This window comes from Bombina bombina, chromosome 6 (assembly GCF_027579735.1).
Source record: "Bombina bombina isolate aBomBom1 chromosome 6, aBomBom1.pri, whole genome shotgun sequence".
In the NCBI taxonomy this organism is placed as follows: Eukaryota; Metazoa; Chordata; class Amphibia; order Anura; family Bombinatoridae; genus Bombina; species Bombina bombina.
The window spans coordinates 158,146,095-158,164,805 of NC_069504.1; the positions used below are offsets into that span (position 1 = coordinate 158,146,095).

The 18,711-nt window shown below is 39.3% G+C and overlaps 1 protein-coding gene across 1 annotated transcript in view; it reads left to right on the forward strand.

The window, feature by feature from the left end:
• The window catches only part of GRM8 (glutamate metabotropic receptor 8), a 2,175,877-nt gene that overhangs the window by 1,815,225 nt on the left and 341,941 nt on the right, over positions 1-18,711 (forward strand). The window contains exon 11 of the mRNA XM_053719190.1: positions 5,347-6,282. Coding sequence (XP_053575165.1) covers positions 5,347-6,282 — 936 coding nt within the window. The remainder of the gene's footprint in view (positions 1-5,346; positions 6,283-18,711) is intronic.

The window sequence follows — 18,711 nt, forward strand, 5'->3', positions numbered from 1 at the left end:
AGTCACCACAGTGATCACCTGACTATACACACAAAATCCACATCTTTTTTGAGAGGGGGACTTGTCAAATAGAAAAATAAACTTTATTAGAGATCTTAATGATTCATTTTTTTTTAACTTAATTTTAAAACATCTGCAGTGTGATACTGCTCCATTTGAAAGAGCAGACAATTCTCTTTCAAATGAGGGGTCTTGGAGGTTTTTAGCTGCTAAGGGAGCTAAGATCAAGGGGTTTAAGCCCCCTTTATACTCACATGAAGCCTGGGAGTGTCTCCCACTAGGCCACCAACAATCCCCGGCCTGTAGTGTGGGGGATCGCCGAAAACAGCGTTTGATAAGCAAACCCCCTGCATGTCAAAATGGACTCGTCATGTGCATCAAAGTGGTTAAAAGTGCATGCTCTGTCTGAATCATGGATGTTTAATATTTACTTTGGTGTCCCTGTAAGCATTCATATTGTTATGAATATGCTCCTATTAAAGTGTTTCTCATCTTAAGTATATACTATTTAATGTCATATAAATTATTCCTTAATAAGTAAATCACTAACATTGCATGCTGTAAGTAATTGTCATTTAACCTATTCTGCAGATAAGTGATGATAATCTTGAATAGCATATTAAGGGCCAGATTATAAGTGGAGTGCCGCTGACTAATACTAGCGTACACCAATGGTCGCTGGTATTACAAGTTGACAGCAATGCAAAACATTACACTTGTTTTTGTCAATATTTAAACAGCTAATGAAACTTTTAAATATACATCCACATGTTATTCTGACTAATCTTTTCTTTGAACGCATTATTCTATTTAGCATTTGTTTAGTGTTTAATGTCCCTTTAAGTTTGGGGGCATTTGGGGGACATTTATAAAACTAAACAGAGATCTGATCTCTGGTTAATTATATAAGCGCTAATTACTATCGCAAGCTCATGGTAGCAATAACCAGCCACTTGTAATGGATGGTTATTGATTGCGCGGCCGCAAAAGGGCAAATTTGCCTATTTGCGGATGCTCAATAAATTAGCGCTCCACTTGTAATCTAGCCCTAAATCAATAGAACATATTAAATCAATAGTACTTTCTGGAGAAATAAAAATATGAAAAAATGTGATCAAACCTTAAAAGATATTAAGGAACATTTTTTCAAAGTAGTTTTTTTTCACAAATGGCACCTGCCTGGGCTGTAAAATATATCAAAACCTTTAAAAAAAAAAATAAAGGTTTCAGACTTTGCTTGAATAATGTAAAACAGCTCAAAAGAACTGCATGGATTCTAGAAAGCAGAGCATAACTGTTCTAATAAAGTAAATTGCAAGAAATACGATGTACTCAGCCTAATAAAACATGATATTTATGCTGAGGATTAAGAGGAAACTAAATTCAATTTATGTTTATAGTATAGCCAATCAGATGGTGTGTACCTCCTGCTGCATACAACAGCACTGCTGTTGTATTTGAAACAATCAATAATTGTCTACTCGAGTGTTGTAGCTTTGTATCAGAAGTATATACACCCACAAATGAATGCAATTTTCTTTCAAAGTATAAAAAAATAAAGTCTTACACAATAATAATGTTTATTTAAACTACTGTTATCTTAATTATTATGAAATATAGATATATTATAAGTACTGTGATAATTTTAATTAGACCAGTATATGGTTAATATTTTAAACATGACAGTTTTTATGGTTATAACTACATATTTTTTTTAAAAAAACACCTTTTTCAATTATAAAGAAGACCATGACAGAAGTCAAATTGTATGGAGGAAATATAATGGGTTAACGTACAAATGATTAAGATAGTGAAACAAAAAAGTATGCTTAGTAAACATGAAAGATGGAAAAGAAAAAAATAGCACTTAGACAGAGATACTTTTGGGGTGAGTAATGCCCCAACATTTCTGTAAATTATCAGGGATGTGCTACTTAGACAGGATGGCCTGAAGAGATGTCATGGCAAAACAGGATGTAGTCATACATGGATAAATGATCCGCAGCAAGCCAGAACTTGTATAAGGCTCAGAGGGAGTTGTGGGTGGGACAGTGGATAGAGCTCCAGTCCTAAACTGTGACAATACAAAACAAATTGTGGGACTATTATTAACTCCTAAATCAGTGGGGGTATCATTAGTTGATCGTAGTCTTGTTTTTTTTAATGTAAAACCCCCTTTTCCTCATTTAACATCAGTTGGATAATATCCCTAATGTGAGAGTTTAAGAACTTGAGGGCTATAGCCCACCAGTATGATATGGAGGGGGCTGTGCATGGGAGGGTTTTGTTACAGACAAAGTGTGATCCAGATGGTCCATGTGTGATTAAGACAGACAGGGCTTCTCAGGCTCTTAAAACAGATAGTGAGGGGCTATGGGCAGGAAGGCCACACATCACAACTTGTGACTATCCTGCAGCTTGCGGGACAATTGGAAGATGTGCTTCTTCCTTGGCCTGAGAATAAGAAATAACATTTTAAAAGTGTCTGCCTTAATAAACATCAGTGGGGGGGCTCAAGTGGGGAAATTGTCCATCTGTTTTGTTTTTCCACCCACCTCCTCCCTCTTGCCTCAAAGCTTCTAAAAAAAACTAGTATATGCACGCCTATCCCATTTCCTTATATTAAACTCCCTCCTTGACCCACTGCAATCTGGATTCCGTCCCCATCACTCCACAGAGACAACAATTGTTAAGGTTACCAATGACCTACTTACAGCAAAATCACTTCTCTCTGCTTATATCTGCTTATCCTCCTTGATCTATCCACAGCCTTTGATACTGTTGACCACCCTCTTTTGCTCCAAACCCTCCAATCCTTCGGCATCTGTGACACAGCCCTCTCATGGTTCTCTTCCTACCTGTCAAACCGTACCTTTAGTGTAGCCTTCTCTGGGGCCTCCTCTGCCCCGTCACAACTTTCTGTTGGGGTACCGCAAGGCTCTGTCCTCGGTTCCCTTCTCTTCTCAATCTACACATCATCATTAGGTTCCCACAGTTTCCAATATCATTTGTATGCCGACGACACCCAAATCTACTTCTCTGCACCAGACCAATCTCCTTCCTTGCTAACCCGTGTCACTTACTGTCTTGCTCACATCTCTTCCTGGATGTCCTCTCACTACCTCAAACTAAATCTCTCCAAAACTGAGCTCCTTATTTTTCCCCCTTCTTCCAAAATCTCCACCCCCAATGTCTCTATAACTGTTGACAACTCCATCACTACCCCTACCCCACATGCCCGATGTCTTGGGGTAACATTTGACTCAGATCTTTCTTTCACTCCTCAAATTCAATCCTTGGCTAAAGCCTGCCGCTTCCACCTTAAAAACATCTCTAAAATTAAACATTTCCTTACACAAGACACAACTAAGATTTTAATCCACTCTCTCATCCTTTCCCGTCTCGATTATTGCAACTCTGTCCTCTCTGGTCTCCCCAGCTTCTGCCTAGCTCCTTTACAATCCATAATGAATGCCTCTGCCAGGCTCTTCTTCCTTACACATCACTCTTCATCTGCTGCACCTCTTTGCCAATCCCTTCACTGGCTTCCTCTTGCCTCTAGGATTAAACACAAAATTCTCACTCTGACATACAAAGCCCTCAACTGCAATGCTCCCCTCTATATCTCAGACATAGGGGCCTATTTATCAAAGGTCTTGCGGACCTGATCCGACAGTGCGGATCAGGTCCGCAAGACCTCGCTGAATGCGGAGAGCAATACGCTCTCTGTATTCAGCATTGCACCAGCAGCTCACAAGAGCTGCTGGTGCAACGCCGCCCCCTGCAGACTCGCAGCCAATAGACCGCCATCAGGGGGGTGTCAATCAACCTGATCGTACTCGATCGGGTTGATTTCCGGCGATTCATTCCCGCCTCATCAGAGCTGGTGGACAGGGTTATGAAGCAGCGGTCTTTAGACCGCTGCTTCATAACTGCTGTTTCTGGCAAGTCTGAAGACTCGCCAGAAACACGGGCCCACAAGCTCCGTTCGGAGCTTGATAAATGGGCCCCCTTGTCTCCAGATACTCTTCCTCCCGTCCCCTTCACTCTGCTCATGACCTCCTACTCTCCTCCTCTCTTGTTACCTCATCACACTCCCGTTTACAGGACTTCTCCAGACTTTCTCCCATCTTGTGGAACTCTCTGTCTTGCTCAACAAGACTCTCCCCTAGTTTTGAAAGCTTCAAGCGCTCCCTAAAGATTCTACTGTTCAGGGATGCATACAACCTACACTAACCTTTCTTTATACCAGTTCCCCTCCTCCATTGCTATCTCCTGAACCCCCTTAGCATGTATGCCTAAGAGTCCAGCTGTTTATAGATCACCTTTTTAAGAGCTGACTACAACAGTGCGATTCTTGGCAGGGCCCTCTACCCATTTGATCCCTATAATTGTTTTGTTGTACTTTGCCTTTGTTTATAGCGCTGCGGAATCTGTTGGCGCTCTACAAATAACCGATAATAATAATAAAGTGTATTAAATTGGAGTTTATTTTATGAAACATTGCTGTCCTTTTAAACAAAAAACAAATGAAAATGTTATGTTGCTGCAAGTGGTATGGTATCACTTATAGGATACATACCAATAAGCTCCCTCTGGAGCCGCGTTAATCTGATTCTTCTTCATAGAGTTCAGGGTCTCACAAATAGGAGGATCCCAGAGCTTGTGCTAAAGGAGAATCTCCTATTAGCGCAGCCCTGGACTCTATAAAGAAGAAGCAAATTAGAGTGACTTCCTAGCATGCTATATGTAAATATTACTCCTAATTTAAAGACTAACAAATATACTAATGAATTTCATTAGTATTTATTTGTTATTCTTTAGTGCATTCATGTATCACAAATCTGTATCTGTGACAAACTGAATGCACATCTCTATCTACAATGTAAAGTTAGTTCAATAAAGCTTGTATATTTTACTAATTCTCAAAACACTATATATAATATGTGTGCATATATATATATATATATATATATATATATACATACATACATGGGTTAAATATGTGCAGTACAACACTATTAACCTCACTAGGTAAATTACCGTCCTCTCTTGACAAATTATTTCCTAGTGTATGCAGTGTAAACAATTTCATTAATTTTATTTAATATATCACAGTACAAATCTTTCATATATGAAATATGTATTATATTCTTAAATCTTAGAATATAAAAGGATTATATGAGTTCAATCCCTATGGTGGTGGGTGGGGGGTAATGATTTTGTTTTTCTAGTGAAGTACAAACATAACAAAAAACCATGTTGTTTTTGAACAAATTCTGTGCAGAATTTTAAGATTACACTTTTGGCTAAAACAGACTGCTCATTAATGTTTTATTCCTTCAGGTGGAAGACATGCAGTGGTCGAGTAGAGAACATACACAGCCAGCATCTGTTTGTAGTCTGCCGTGCAAGCCTGGAGAAATTAAAAAACCTGTAAAAGGAGCACCTTGCTGCTGGAATTGTGAACGGTGTGACGGCTATAATTTCCAAGTGGATGAGCTCACCTGTGATGTGTGTTCTATAGATCAAAAACCAAATGCAAACCGCACCGGGTGCCAACTAATCCCTATTATCAAACTTGAGTGGCATTCTCCTTGGGCTGTTATACCTGTCTTTATAGCCATTTTGGGTATCATGGCAACCACCTTTGCAATTGTCACCTTTGTACGATACAACGACACACCTATTGTGAGAGCATCTGGACGTGAACTCAGCTATGTGTTACTGACAGGTATTTTTCTGTGTTATGCCATTACATTTTTAATGATTGGAACTCCAGATATGGTAGTCTGCTCTCTGAGACGCATATTCCTGGGGCTTGGCATGTGTTTTAGTTATGCTGCTTTACTAACAAAAACAAACAGGATTCATCGGATATTTGAGCAAGGAAAAAAATCAGTTACTGCTCCAAAGTTTATAAGTCCAGCATCTCAACTAGTCATTACTTTCAGTCTTATATCAGTTCAGTTGCTTGGGGTCTTCATATGGTTTATAGTTGATCCTCCCCATATCATAGTAGACTATGGAAAACAAAGAACACAAGATCCTGAAAATGCAAGGGGAATACTTAAATGTGACATTTCTGAACTTTCTCTAATTTGTTCCCTGGGATACAGTATTCTTTTGATGGTTACATGTACTATTTATGCTATTAAAACAAGAGGGGTTCCAGAAACCTTCAATGAAGCCAAACCTATTGGATTTACAATGTACACCACTTGCATTATCTGGTTAGCGTTTATTCCAATATTTTTTGGGACAACGCAGTCAGCGGAAAGGGTAAGTACAATAAAGTAGTATGCTGCTATGATATGTTCTTTGCAATAAATTCATGTACTTAATTATGTTTTTGAATATGTGTGCAATACAGAATTATCCTGAATTTTAGCAATGTAGTAAAATAATTGCAACGATTGACCATTTCTCACTTTTGAGTTATGCTTTATAAAGCAAAATTATTAACTAAAGCATTAAATATGCAACATTTTACATGCATTACTTATGTTGTTACAGGTTAAAAGTAAGAGCTAAGCTAAAATAATGAGCCCTTTATTTACTGAGATTGGAAAGGTTCACGATTCTATGTTTTTCCTATTATTGTATACCTAAAATTAATAAGATGTATTATAACTTCAAACATTGTAAAAAGTTTGCCCAGGCCTGGGAGGCTGGAGTTTTGTTGGATAAGGTGTGGGCATAATGACAGAGGGTGGAGATTCAGAGTACTGGGAAGGTTTGGATTAGAGCTAGATGATCTGCGGGGCACAAGACCTGTGGTTTTGGTGAAGTCTTTTTTGGTGTTAGGCATTTCTGAAAATGTGAAAACTAGACATAAATAGGGGAAGGAAAACAATAAGAAAACTCCCAGGCTGTGACCATCCTAAACCTTTCTGGACAGTTGAGAGATTAGCCTCAATGAATATTAGCATATGCATAAAATTAGGAATTTAATTAACTGGAGAGACCATTCTAGTCTTAATGAGTCCACAGGACAAAAAACTATTTTTACAGATGCCTGGCAATACCATGAAAACAGTATTTCAAAATAGAAAACCTTTATAGAGTCGCATAAAAACAAGTTTATGAATCTTGTTTGAGAGGAAAGCACGTCTTCCGCTATTTGTTTTTTATGTGATTCAATAAATTTGTTTTTAATTGCTCTTTTGACATCATTATTTTGCAGTTGTGAAGACCTGTTTGCTTATACTTAGCGTGCCTTCAGTCTATATTGTGACCAATGTTATTTATTATTATGGAGATATTAAATGCAATTGAAGAATAAGAATAAATTACACTAACACACTGCTTTATTTACTGCATTGCTGTTTCCATTTGTTAATTTGATTGCTTAGACTTTTGCAGTGCAAGGTAGGTGATAATTTATATCTAATACATAATTTCCATTGCAAGGCATATATTAATATATACTAATTCTTAGGGGTAGATTTATCAAGCAGCAGATGCTGTTATCTACCCCCCTACTTTCTGTCTCGCCAGAAATTTAAATTAAGAAGCAGCATCCTTAACTTGTCTGCCACCTCTAAGGCGACGGACAGCAATCAGCCCAATCAGATACGATCAGGTTGATTGACACCCCCTGCTATCGGCCGATTGGCCGGGAATGTGCAGGGGCGGCATCGCAAAAGCATTTCACTAGAATTGCTTGTGAAATCATAAATGCCGACAGCGTATGCTGTCGGCATTTATCGATGTCCGCCCGCATTTTGATAAATCTAACCCCTTGATATTATATATTTTTTATTTATTTTATTTTTTCATGTATATGTTTGGCATACATTGACTCTCCTGCGCTCTGCGCTCTCCTGCAGCTTTTGTTTTAAATGATGTTGGATGAGAATATTTAATCAGGGACTGCAGCCTATGAGCAGAGCAGTGGCATGACACGTAGTCCTAGATTCAAAGATACGTGAGATTGCCAAGGGACCGTGTTGTAAAGACAAGATTATGTTCAAAATTAATTGAATATCACTTCACCTATACTTTCCAAAATGTTGTTAGTGGTGTTCCTGCAAGTAACATTTGTAGTGGCATCAGGTGCACAAAGAATAATATCACCTCAACCATGAACTGCTAGCAATGTAAAAAAGATAACTACAACCACAAAATTCTTGCAAAATGGTTTATAAAAAATGTGTGATTTGCATGTCTGTTTTGTCATGGTACGTTGAATAGAACAAAAGGTGCCACCAGGGGGCAGGCCATGAGTGTTTTCCGGGTTATACTTGCGATTTTTCGTTTTTTATCTGTGAAGTATCTTGTCATGTGGTAATGTCTCTCAAATTCAATGTTAATGAGTTTTTTTTTTATATTTTTATTTATTTATTTCTCTTGTTTTAAGTTTTCTCTTTTGCATATGTTAGTGTAGACTGTTTTGTATAGGGAGATGTTTTTTTATTTTTTATTAATTTGTTCTGTAAGGTTTAATAGTGGAGCTCATGAATTTGTCAATTTTTTCAGCAAGTTTATTGAGATACTAGTCCTAAAGCCCGTTCACACCGGCCATTTTTTGCAATACAGCAGTCCCACCCCTTGCTCTCTCTCTCTCCCCCTCTCTTTTGCTCTCTCACCTCCTCTCTTTTGTGCTCTCTCTCCCCCTCTCTTTTGCGCTCTCTCCCCCTCTCTTTTGCGTTCTCTCTCTCTCCACCTCTCTTTTGATCTCTCTCCCCCCCTCTCTTTTGCTCCCTCTCTCTCCCCCTCTCTTTTGCTTTCTCTCCCCCCTCTCTTTTGCTCTCTCTCTCTCCCCCTTCTCTTTTGCTCCCTCTCTCTCCCCCTCTCTTTTGCTTTCTCTCCCCCCTCTCTTTTGCTCTCTCTCCCCCTCTCTTTTGTTCTCTCTCCCCCTCTCTTTTGCGCTCTCTCTCCCCCTCTCTTTTACGCTCTCTCTCCCCCCTCTATTTTGCATTCTCTCTTTTGCGCTCTCTCTCTCCCCCCTCTTTTGCGCTCTCTCTCTCCCCCCTCTTTTGCGCTCTCTCTCTCCCCCTCTTTTGTGCTCTCTCTCTCCCCCTCTCTTTTGCGCTCTCTCTCCCCTTCTCTTTTGCTCCCTCTCTCCCCTTCTCTTTTGCTTTCTCTCCCCCCTCTCTTTTGCTCTCTCCCCCCTCTCTTTTGCGCTCTCTCTCCCCCCTCTCTTTTACGTTCTCTCAACCCCCTCTCTTTTGTGTTCTCTCTCTCCCCCCTCTTTTGCGCTCTCTCTCTCCTCCTCTCTTTTGCCCTCTCTCTCTCCCCCTCTCTTTTGTCTCTCCCCCCCTCTTTTGCTCCCTCTCCCCTCTTTTGCTGTCTCTCTCCCTCTCTTTTGCGCTCTCTCTCTCCCCATCTTTTGCTGTCTCTCTCCCTCTCTTTTGCTCTCTTTCTTCCCCCCTCCCGTTTGCTCTCTCTCTCTCCTCTCTTTTGCTGTCTCTCTCCCTCTCTTTTGCTCTCTCTCCCCCTCTTTTGCGCTCTCTCCTCCTCTCTTTTGTGCTCTCTCCACTCTCTTTTGTGCTCTCTCCCCCTATCTTTTGCGCTCTATCCCCCTCTCTTTTGCACTCTCTCCCCCTCTCTTTTGCACACTCTCTCTCCCCCTCTTTTGCTGTCTCTCTCCCTCTCTTTGGCTCTCTCTCTTCCCCCTCTCGTTTGCTCTCTCTCCTCTCATTTGCTCTCTCTCTCCTCTCTTTTGTTGTCTCTCTCCCTCTCTTTTGCTCTCTCTCCCCCTCTTTTGTGCTCTCTCCCCCTCTCTTTTGTGCTCTCTCCCCCTCTCTTTTGCGCTCTCTCCCCCTCTCTTTTGCGCTCTCTCCCCCTCTCTTTTGTGCTCTCTCCCCCCTCTCTTTTGCGCTCTCTCCCCCCTCTCTTTTGCGCACTCTCCCCCTCTATTTTGCGCACTCTCCCCCCTCTCTTTTGCGCACTCTCCCCCCTCTCTTTTGCACTCTCTTCCCCTCTTTTGCTGTCTCTCTCCCCCTCTCTTTTGCTGTCTCTCTCCCCCCTCTCTTTTGCTGTCTCTCTCCCCCTCTCTTTTGCTGTCTCTCTCCCTCTCTTTTGCGCTCTTTCCCCCTCTTTTGTGCTCTCTCCCCCTCTCTTTTGTGCTCTCTCCCCATCTCTTTTGCGCTCTCTCCCCCTCTCTTTTGCTGTCTCTCTCCCCCCTCTCTTTTGCTGTCTCTCTCCCCCTCTCTTTTGCTGTCTCTCTCCCTCTCTTTTGCGCTCTTTCCCCCTCTTTTGTGCTCTCTCCCCCTCTCTTTTGTGCTCTCTCCCCATCTCTTTTGCGCTCTCTCCCCCTCTCTTTTGCGCTCTCTCCCCCCTCTCTTTTGCACTCTCTTCCCCCTCTCTTTTGCGCTCTCCCCCCCTCTCTTTTGCGCACTCTCCCCCCTCTCTTTTGCACACTCTCCCCCTCTCTTTTGCACACTCTCCCCCCTCTCTTTTGCGCACTCTCCCCCCTCTCTTTTGCTGTCTCTCTCCCCCCTCTATTTTGATGTCTCTCTCCCCCCTCTCTTTTGCTGTCTCTCTCCCCCTCTCTTTTGCTGTCTCTCTCCCTCCTCTCTTTTGCTGTCTCTCTCCCCCCTCTCTTTTGCTATCTCTCTCCCTCTCTCTTTTGCTGTCTCTCTCCCTCCTCTCTTTTGCTGTCTCTCTCCCTCCTCTCTTTTGCTGTCTCTCTCTCCCCTTCTTTATTGCTGTCTCTCTCCCCCTCTCTTTTGCTGTCTCCCTCCCCCCTCTCTTTTGCTGTCTCTCTCCCCCTCTCTCTTTTGCTGTCTCTCTCCCCCTCTCTCTTTTGCTGTCTCTCTCCCTCTATCTTTTGCTGTCTCTCTCCCTCTCTCTATCCCCCCTTTTCTGCTCTCTCTATCCACCCTCTTCTGCTCTCTCTATCCCCCTTCTTTAGAGCTTGGTGTCTCTCTGCACCTGGCCCCGCCCGGCCCCACCCTCGGCACGCCGGCCATGCCCACATCACGCCCGACCACACCCACTCCGCACCCGGTCACGCCCACTCCACCATACAACACCAGGTCAGTTGGAAGGCCATGTGTGTTTGTCCTTGCGTGCAGTCTCTACTGCGCATGACAGCTTCGGACAAACACACTTGGCCTTTTATTATATAGGATTAGTTTAAAAAACTAATAAAGAGGTCATGCACTTTTGAGCAGCTCAGTAGCACAGTAAATCTTCATTCTCCCCTTTAGAAAATAATCTATCATTTTAATCCCTCTGCTTTTCATGGCCTTTGCAGGCTCTGATTGGCTGTATCTATCAATATTCTTTTCTTATTATTATTTGGCTACTCAAGTTGGTAGGCTAAAGATAGCAGGTGACATGTAATGGTAATACATAACTTCCTTTAATGTATCTAGGCATATGGTTTAGGGCTCCATTTATCAAATTGTGATAGCAGTTTTGAAGCCCCAGTGTTTTTGTAAAATGTTAACTGCGGGCAACAGATACTTTCTGCTCGCCGTGAGGCTAGGCAAACAAGGCTCATGGCAACGAACCTCATCTAGCCCCCAATTGATAATAGGAGCTTTTAGTCCAGGTTTTTGAGGCAAAATTTTATTTTTTATATACAATTTAATAGACGCTTAGTAACGTTTTTACATTTTAGTTTGCACAATATACTTGGGAAACAATAACTTACAAATACATTTATACACATTGTACCTCTTAAAGGACAACAGCTGTTAACTACTAGTGCAAACACAAGTGACATTTTTGGATTTAAGTATATGTAGAAAATTGTAAACAACAAATGAAAACAATTATTTATTACTATAAATAAGTGTACTTGTATGTACACACACACACACACAAGGGAGTTACTTATACATCTGAAACAGAATAGATTCAGCAATAGGAGGGTCACACAAAATGTTGAACAGTTGGGAATTCTGGTTAGATATGAATACAGCATCATACAATTATTATAGAATGCTCACCAGCACTTCTATCTATTTAAGTGCGTATATAACATTTTCATATAGGGAGGAGATGCATACATTACAAAATACACAATAAAATAAAAATTTAAAAAATCTTACAAAATGAATACAGGTAGCCCTCAGTTTACGCCGGGGTTAGGTTCCAGAAGGAATGGTTGTAAATCAAAACCGTTGTAAATTGAAACCCAGTTAATAATGTAAGTCAATGGGAAGTGAGGGAGTTAGGTTCCAGGCCCCTCTCAAAATTGTCATAAGTAACACCTAATACATTATTTTTAAAGCTTTGAAATTAAGACTTTAAATGCTAAACAGCATTATAAACCTAATAAAATAATCACACAACACAGAATATATAATTAAACTAAGTTAAATGAACAAAAACAATTGCTAAACAGCATTATAAACCTAATAAAATAATCACACAACACAGACTTTACTTGCATTTTTCTGCAGACAGTTCTTTCTATGCATTCCAATCAGGACTAATTTATAGACAGGAAGATCTTGTTCCTTTGCAAGTTGCTCGATATCTCAGGTCTGGTTAAACAGATTAATTTCAGCTTGCTTGGCTTGCATATCTTTGCTGAAACACAAGCGGACAGCTCCACCTACTGGCTATTTTAATCAATGCACTGCTTCTCAATGCTTTTCAATAGCAGTCACATGACTGGAAAAAAAGGTTGTTATTCTTAAACGGTGCAAATTGACCCGTTGTAAAACGAGGGCCACCTGTAATTGAATCATTCACATAAAATAATGCAGGAAAAATTGTAACAAAATTCTTCATTCTTTTATAAAAAACATAAAATTTGTATATGCATTGCACAGAAATAAATCATATTAAATATCCACAGCGCAAATCATAATTTAAGTACACTGTGTGTCCTAAAATCACTTAGAAATCCATACTTATAAGTACAAAATGCAAAGTTTATTTTTTTGTTTTTTTTGTAAAATGGGCTGAACATGGGCATATATGAAATTGTCCCTTTAATCCCAGAGTTATTCTGTAAAGATTTTTGCACTACAGATCACACCGCTTTTCTCAAAACACTCAAAATACTTAACCCAAATAGAAAAACACATTTATACAGAAATATAGGTGACTGTAAGATGCTATAGGCAGAAAGCAGCTTAATGTGATTGGTTGCAGGATTTAATTTTTCAAGTGCGCCCCCTGCTCACTTCTAACTTCCATGGAGCCAATGGGCTGCCACTTCTTTTTGATAATTTCACCAGGGAAGTTCATTTGAGGGTTGTTGAGAAAAACCTGATCTGGCGAAGTTTAGATCATCGTTCCTTAAGTTATGAACTTCTACGATAATGCACAGCTTCATATTTTAAGATGAATGGTGTTTATATGCATATGTATTGTTTGAATGCAAATAAAACTATGGGTTAGATTTCAAGTGGAGTGCTAAGTTTGCCGTTTGCGGTAGCGAGATAATCAACCAGCCTTTACAAGTGGCTGGTAATTGCGACCGCAAGCTCGCGGTAGCAATTAGCGCTTATAAAATTAACCAGAGATCAGATCTTTGGTTAATTTTTATAAATCTTCCCCAAATGACCCCAAAATACAGTTTAGTTTATTAAAAAATAAAGATGGCAGCATCTTTATTTTATTATAAAAATTACTGCACTAGGCAGTATTTTGGGGTTAAAGTTGGTGGGAGTAGGGTGTTAGAAATAAAAAGGCACTGAAAAGTGCCTTTACATTGTGCTCTATGGAAACTATGTGTTCCCAGTAAATATATATGTATATGCTTATATACATATATATTTATGTGTTAGTATGTTTATATACACATAGTAACACTTAATATATATGTACAGTATATCAGCTTATACATATATATTTATGTGTTAGTATGTTTATATACACATAGTAACACTTAATATATATGTACAGTATATCAGCATATACATATATATTTATATTTGTTGCTATTGCTGCACGACTTACCCCCTTCAGTGGTGCTGAAGTTCTGAAGCCATCTCTGACGGCATCAGAACGAGGCTCCCATAGGAGCCTATGGAAGCACGTTCTCATAAGCGCAATGCTTCACAGTAATGCGAATGTGAGGTTGTGTTCGCATTGCTGAAAACTTGCAATACCAGCACACATTATCATGCGCTGGTATTACACAATTTAGTACAAATATAACTTTCATCAAAGCGATATTTAGTTCTCCTTTTGTAATCTGGCACCATGAGTTTAACCAGTGTGCACATAGAATCTCTCAAATAATTAAAATATCAATATTACTCATATTGTACGTAGCTATGTAAAGATCTATTTAAATTTTGTATTGTCTACATTACACATTTCCATTAAGCTTCACATATTAAGAATAATAAGGTGATGCTAAAGCATAAAACAACAGGTGATTGTCCTTGAACACTTAAGGCCCAATGATCTAAACTTAGCCAGATCAGACGTAGATTTTCTCACCAATCCTCACAGGGGCTGCCATGATGGAATTATCAGGGGCAGTCTGTGCAAGTGGCAAGATGTCTCCTATTGAAAGTAATGGAGTTTGCTAGAAAGGGAAACGTCGCTCCGTAGAGCAGTTAGCAGTGAGCAGGTGGTGCACTTTAAAAATTAAATCTTCCAGCCAATATAAATCACATTATGTTGCTTTCTACATAAGGAATCTTACAAAACTGTGAGATCTGTAGTGCTAAAATCTTTACGGAATTACGCTGGGATTAGAGAGACTATTTCATAAACGCTCATGGAATGCCCATGTTTAGCCTATTTTACGGAAAAAAACATCAATTACACTTTATATTTTATACTTATAAGTACAAATTTGTGTGTGTTTTTTTGTGCATACAGTGTACTTAAATTACAATTTATTTTGTGCATATTACAATTTATTTGTGTGTAATTTATATAGAAATCTTATGTTTCAAATTTTGTTACAATTTTTGATGCATCTTAACAATACAATTTTTTCTGCATATATTTTGTGTGAATGGTCCAATTATTTATTTTGTAGTATTTTTAAAATAAAATTTTTATTGTGAAGTTTTGTATTATCTTCATCTCCTCCTCATACAAAAATGCAGTATAAGATCCTCAGCAAGATGCCCATTTTTTAGGGTAAAAAAGTGGCTTTATATCATTCCACCAGGGAAATAGAAGTACTGTGAGCATTCTTTAATGATCTCACTTGTCCAGAGACCTTTACATCGTTCGGCCCTTAGGGTCCTTCATCATCCTTTATGTTAATCTGATGTGCATACTTATTGAACTCTTTTTATACCCCTTGAAATCTGTAGCGGGTCTCGGTACTCCAGACTGGGTATACCCGCTAAAGTCAGCTTCCTCCCACCAAACGCCAACCCATGAACCTTTACTGGATACCTGCTGCTATTAGAATAATGGCCGCTGCTAGTTGTTATAGCTACCCCCAAGAACATTAGCCAAGACTTAATGTTTGAGGGTAAAAATAGGAACTCCTTTATTGCACAGAAAACACAGCTTTTATACATTTCCAACAAATGGGGGTAGTTACTACATAATCAATAGAAACAAATATTATACAATGAGACAAACATCAGACAATGGCTAGTTAAACAAGATTCTAATCACACCCTGACTTACAAAAGGACAATGGATGACTCACACAATAACAAAAAGACACTTCACACCTAGACTAGATAACACCAGGGGGTCCCAGCATTAGAGCAGGAGTTTTTTTTTTTTATGAAGGCCATAAAAATTCCAATTATTAATGCACATAAATGTATCCCTTTTGTTACCATGCCATGAACATCCAATAGTAGAGGGTGGTGCTCCTCTGGTGAAGTATCTGCATCTAGAAAGTATAAATTTTTATGTTTCTGTGTGGAAGAGAAAACAAGCATTACAACCTATAAACTAATCGTCTACTTTGTTCAAGCAAGAAAAAGAAATTACATTTGGAGTACTTCATTAAAACAGGAAACACATTTGAGCAATATTTTTAGTGAATTTTGCAGATAATTAGTTCAGCAGTTGCTACATGCTGGATTTTTAAATTATCTGTAAGATAACACTAAGTGAGTACTTTATTAATGTGCAAGGGATATGATACAATGTAGTGTATCATGTCCACCGCACATCAATAAATGCCGACAGCATACACTTTAGGCATTTATCATTACACAAGCAGTTCTTGTGAGCTGCTTGTGCAGTACCTCCCCCTGCAGATTCACTGCCAATCGGCCGATAGGCGGATTGATGTCCGCGGCCTCAGAGCAGACAAGTTAGGGAAACAGGGGCATCAATCTCCGTTCAGAGCTTGATAATTCAACCCCTAAGGGGTCAAGTTCTATCATGGATCAAAAACAAGTTTGAAGTGACCTCTCTCTAATGCTATTGGTATAAATCCTTCTTTGTAGGTCAGAATGGAACCAAGAAGGTTAGAATCAACCAAACTAATACAAAAGCCTACCTTTAAAAACAGAGTGCTTGGTAATCATCTGGTTTGAAAGACTTATTGATGTATCAAGGAAAATACTGCTGCTAAGTGTTTGCATGGCCATACTACAGGCAAAGGTTCAGACTTCTAAAAAAACAGGAACATTGAACATACACACTGGTAGCTTTGAATATACGTGGCAAATAGCTATTTTAAAAAGATCAAGGTTGGGCACCTGCTGGGAGACAGTAGTTGCCAATTAGCACTCAGAGAGAAGAGCTCTAGATGTGAACTTGTAGCTGTAACTTTCTTTAGATAACAACATCAAAGAATACAGATGATAAACTCAATTCCTGCCAGAGCATTTCAGATGTATTCTTAGTAATATTTAAAGAGTCATTTTCATGTATGTTTAGTTTATATCAGCAATTAAACACAGAAATGTAAAATAACTTCATACAATAGAAGTATTTTTAAAGCATTAAAAACTGTCACTTTGGTAATATTTTGCAAAACTACTTAAAAACTCTGCTATATTTATCCCATCTCCAAGTATGGCCAATTAGGGTTAGCTGTCAATAAGTTTGTCCATTGCTCTATGTAATAATTGTCTAGTGTGTAGCTGCTCAGGCCATTTGCCACATTTTGAAGCAAACCAAGGTTACCAAATTAGTCTTTTTGGCCTCTTGATGGAGCATGGGATAATCACACTTTAAAAACATTGGCCCCAAGTTATCAAGGTCTGTCGGACATGATCCGACTGTGCGAATCAGGTCCGACAGACCTAGCTGAATACGGCAAGCAATACGCTTTCCGTATTCAGCATTGCACCAGCAGCTCACAAGAGCTGCTGGTGCAACGTCGCCCCCTGCAGACTCGCGGTCAATGGGCCGCCAGCAGTGGAGTGTCAATCAGCCCAATCGTACTCGATCGGGTTGATTTCCGGCGATGTCTGTCCGCCTGCTCAGAGCAGGCGGATAGGTTATGGAGCATCAGTCTTTGTTACTTCATAACTGCTGTTTCTGGTAAGCCGGCAGGCTTGCCAGAAAAACGGGACATCGCTTGATAAATATGCCCCTTAAGGTGTTTTACAGCAAAAGCAAGTATAATAAATAATAAAACTATATTACATATATCATACAGTAGTTTTCATGCCCCTTACAGGAGTTATCTTTCATGCAGCACTAAGCATCACATAAAAGCACAAACAGTGGCCAATCCTAAAATAGCAAGCAAAAAATGTTGAAATCCAGTCTGTATTATCTACTTTAAAAAGTACCTTTATTTACTCACATGGGTAAGCTTTAAAAGTGAATTTACTCTTTAAGATGACCCATGTGTATCAATAATCATCATTTTTAAAGAACATAATACAGGCTAGACTCCAACCTTTATTGCCTTTTTACAGTGACATCTACAAGAGGAGTAAATATCACTCTTGAAGTTTGCTCTTTATATCGAAAAGTAACCACCTACTATAAAAAATGATGCTTTACATAAAAAAACTGCTACTACTACTACTACTGCTAATAATAATAATCATAATAATGCTTTTAACAACTCTACCTTGCTGTACTGTAAAAGAGACATGATGCCCAAATTTTGAAGCACTTGAACATAATGAAACATAGCTGTAAAAGCTGACTAGAAAATATCACCTGAACATCTCTATTAAAAAAAATATATATTTTACCTCAAAAGTTCTAATGTTTTCACACCTCACTGTAAATAAGACTTTAAGCAACCAATCAGGATGCTAGTCCCAGGTCTTTCAAGGGAATGTGAATCTGGCATTTGCAGGTACAGTCATGTTATTTTCCTATTCAGTTTAAAGAAAACTTACTATGAAATCTCATGAGATTTCAGAGAAATCTCTTGAGATTGCAGCAAAGCAAAGCATGATCTGCAGATTTGCTATTTTTTCAACTTGTAGTTGGACAGCAGCTGAAATATAACTGTTCACAGAACACATACTCTGGTGAGCTAAAGAAATTATGAGGTAAAATATTTTCCCTTTTTTTACATAGAGATGTTCAAGTGATATTTTCATGTCAGATTTTTACAGTTATGCTGCACCACTTTCAAGTTATTTAGCATAGTCTAATGTAATTTTAAGGAATTTTGTCTTGATGACGATATTGTGCAAACATACTTTTGAAGCTACAAAGGCACCATGGACACAATGTTGTGAAGGACAAAAAATGGCTACAGTAATGTCAACTGCACATCAGTGTTTTATGAAACATTGTTAACTCTACAGTGGCTCAGTCATAGAGGCCCATTTATCAAGCTCCGTATTGAGCTTGTGGGCCCATGTTTCTGGCGAGTGGCCGCAAATGTGCAGGGGGGCGGCATTGTGCAAGCATTTTACATGAAATGCTTGTGCAATGATA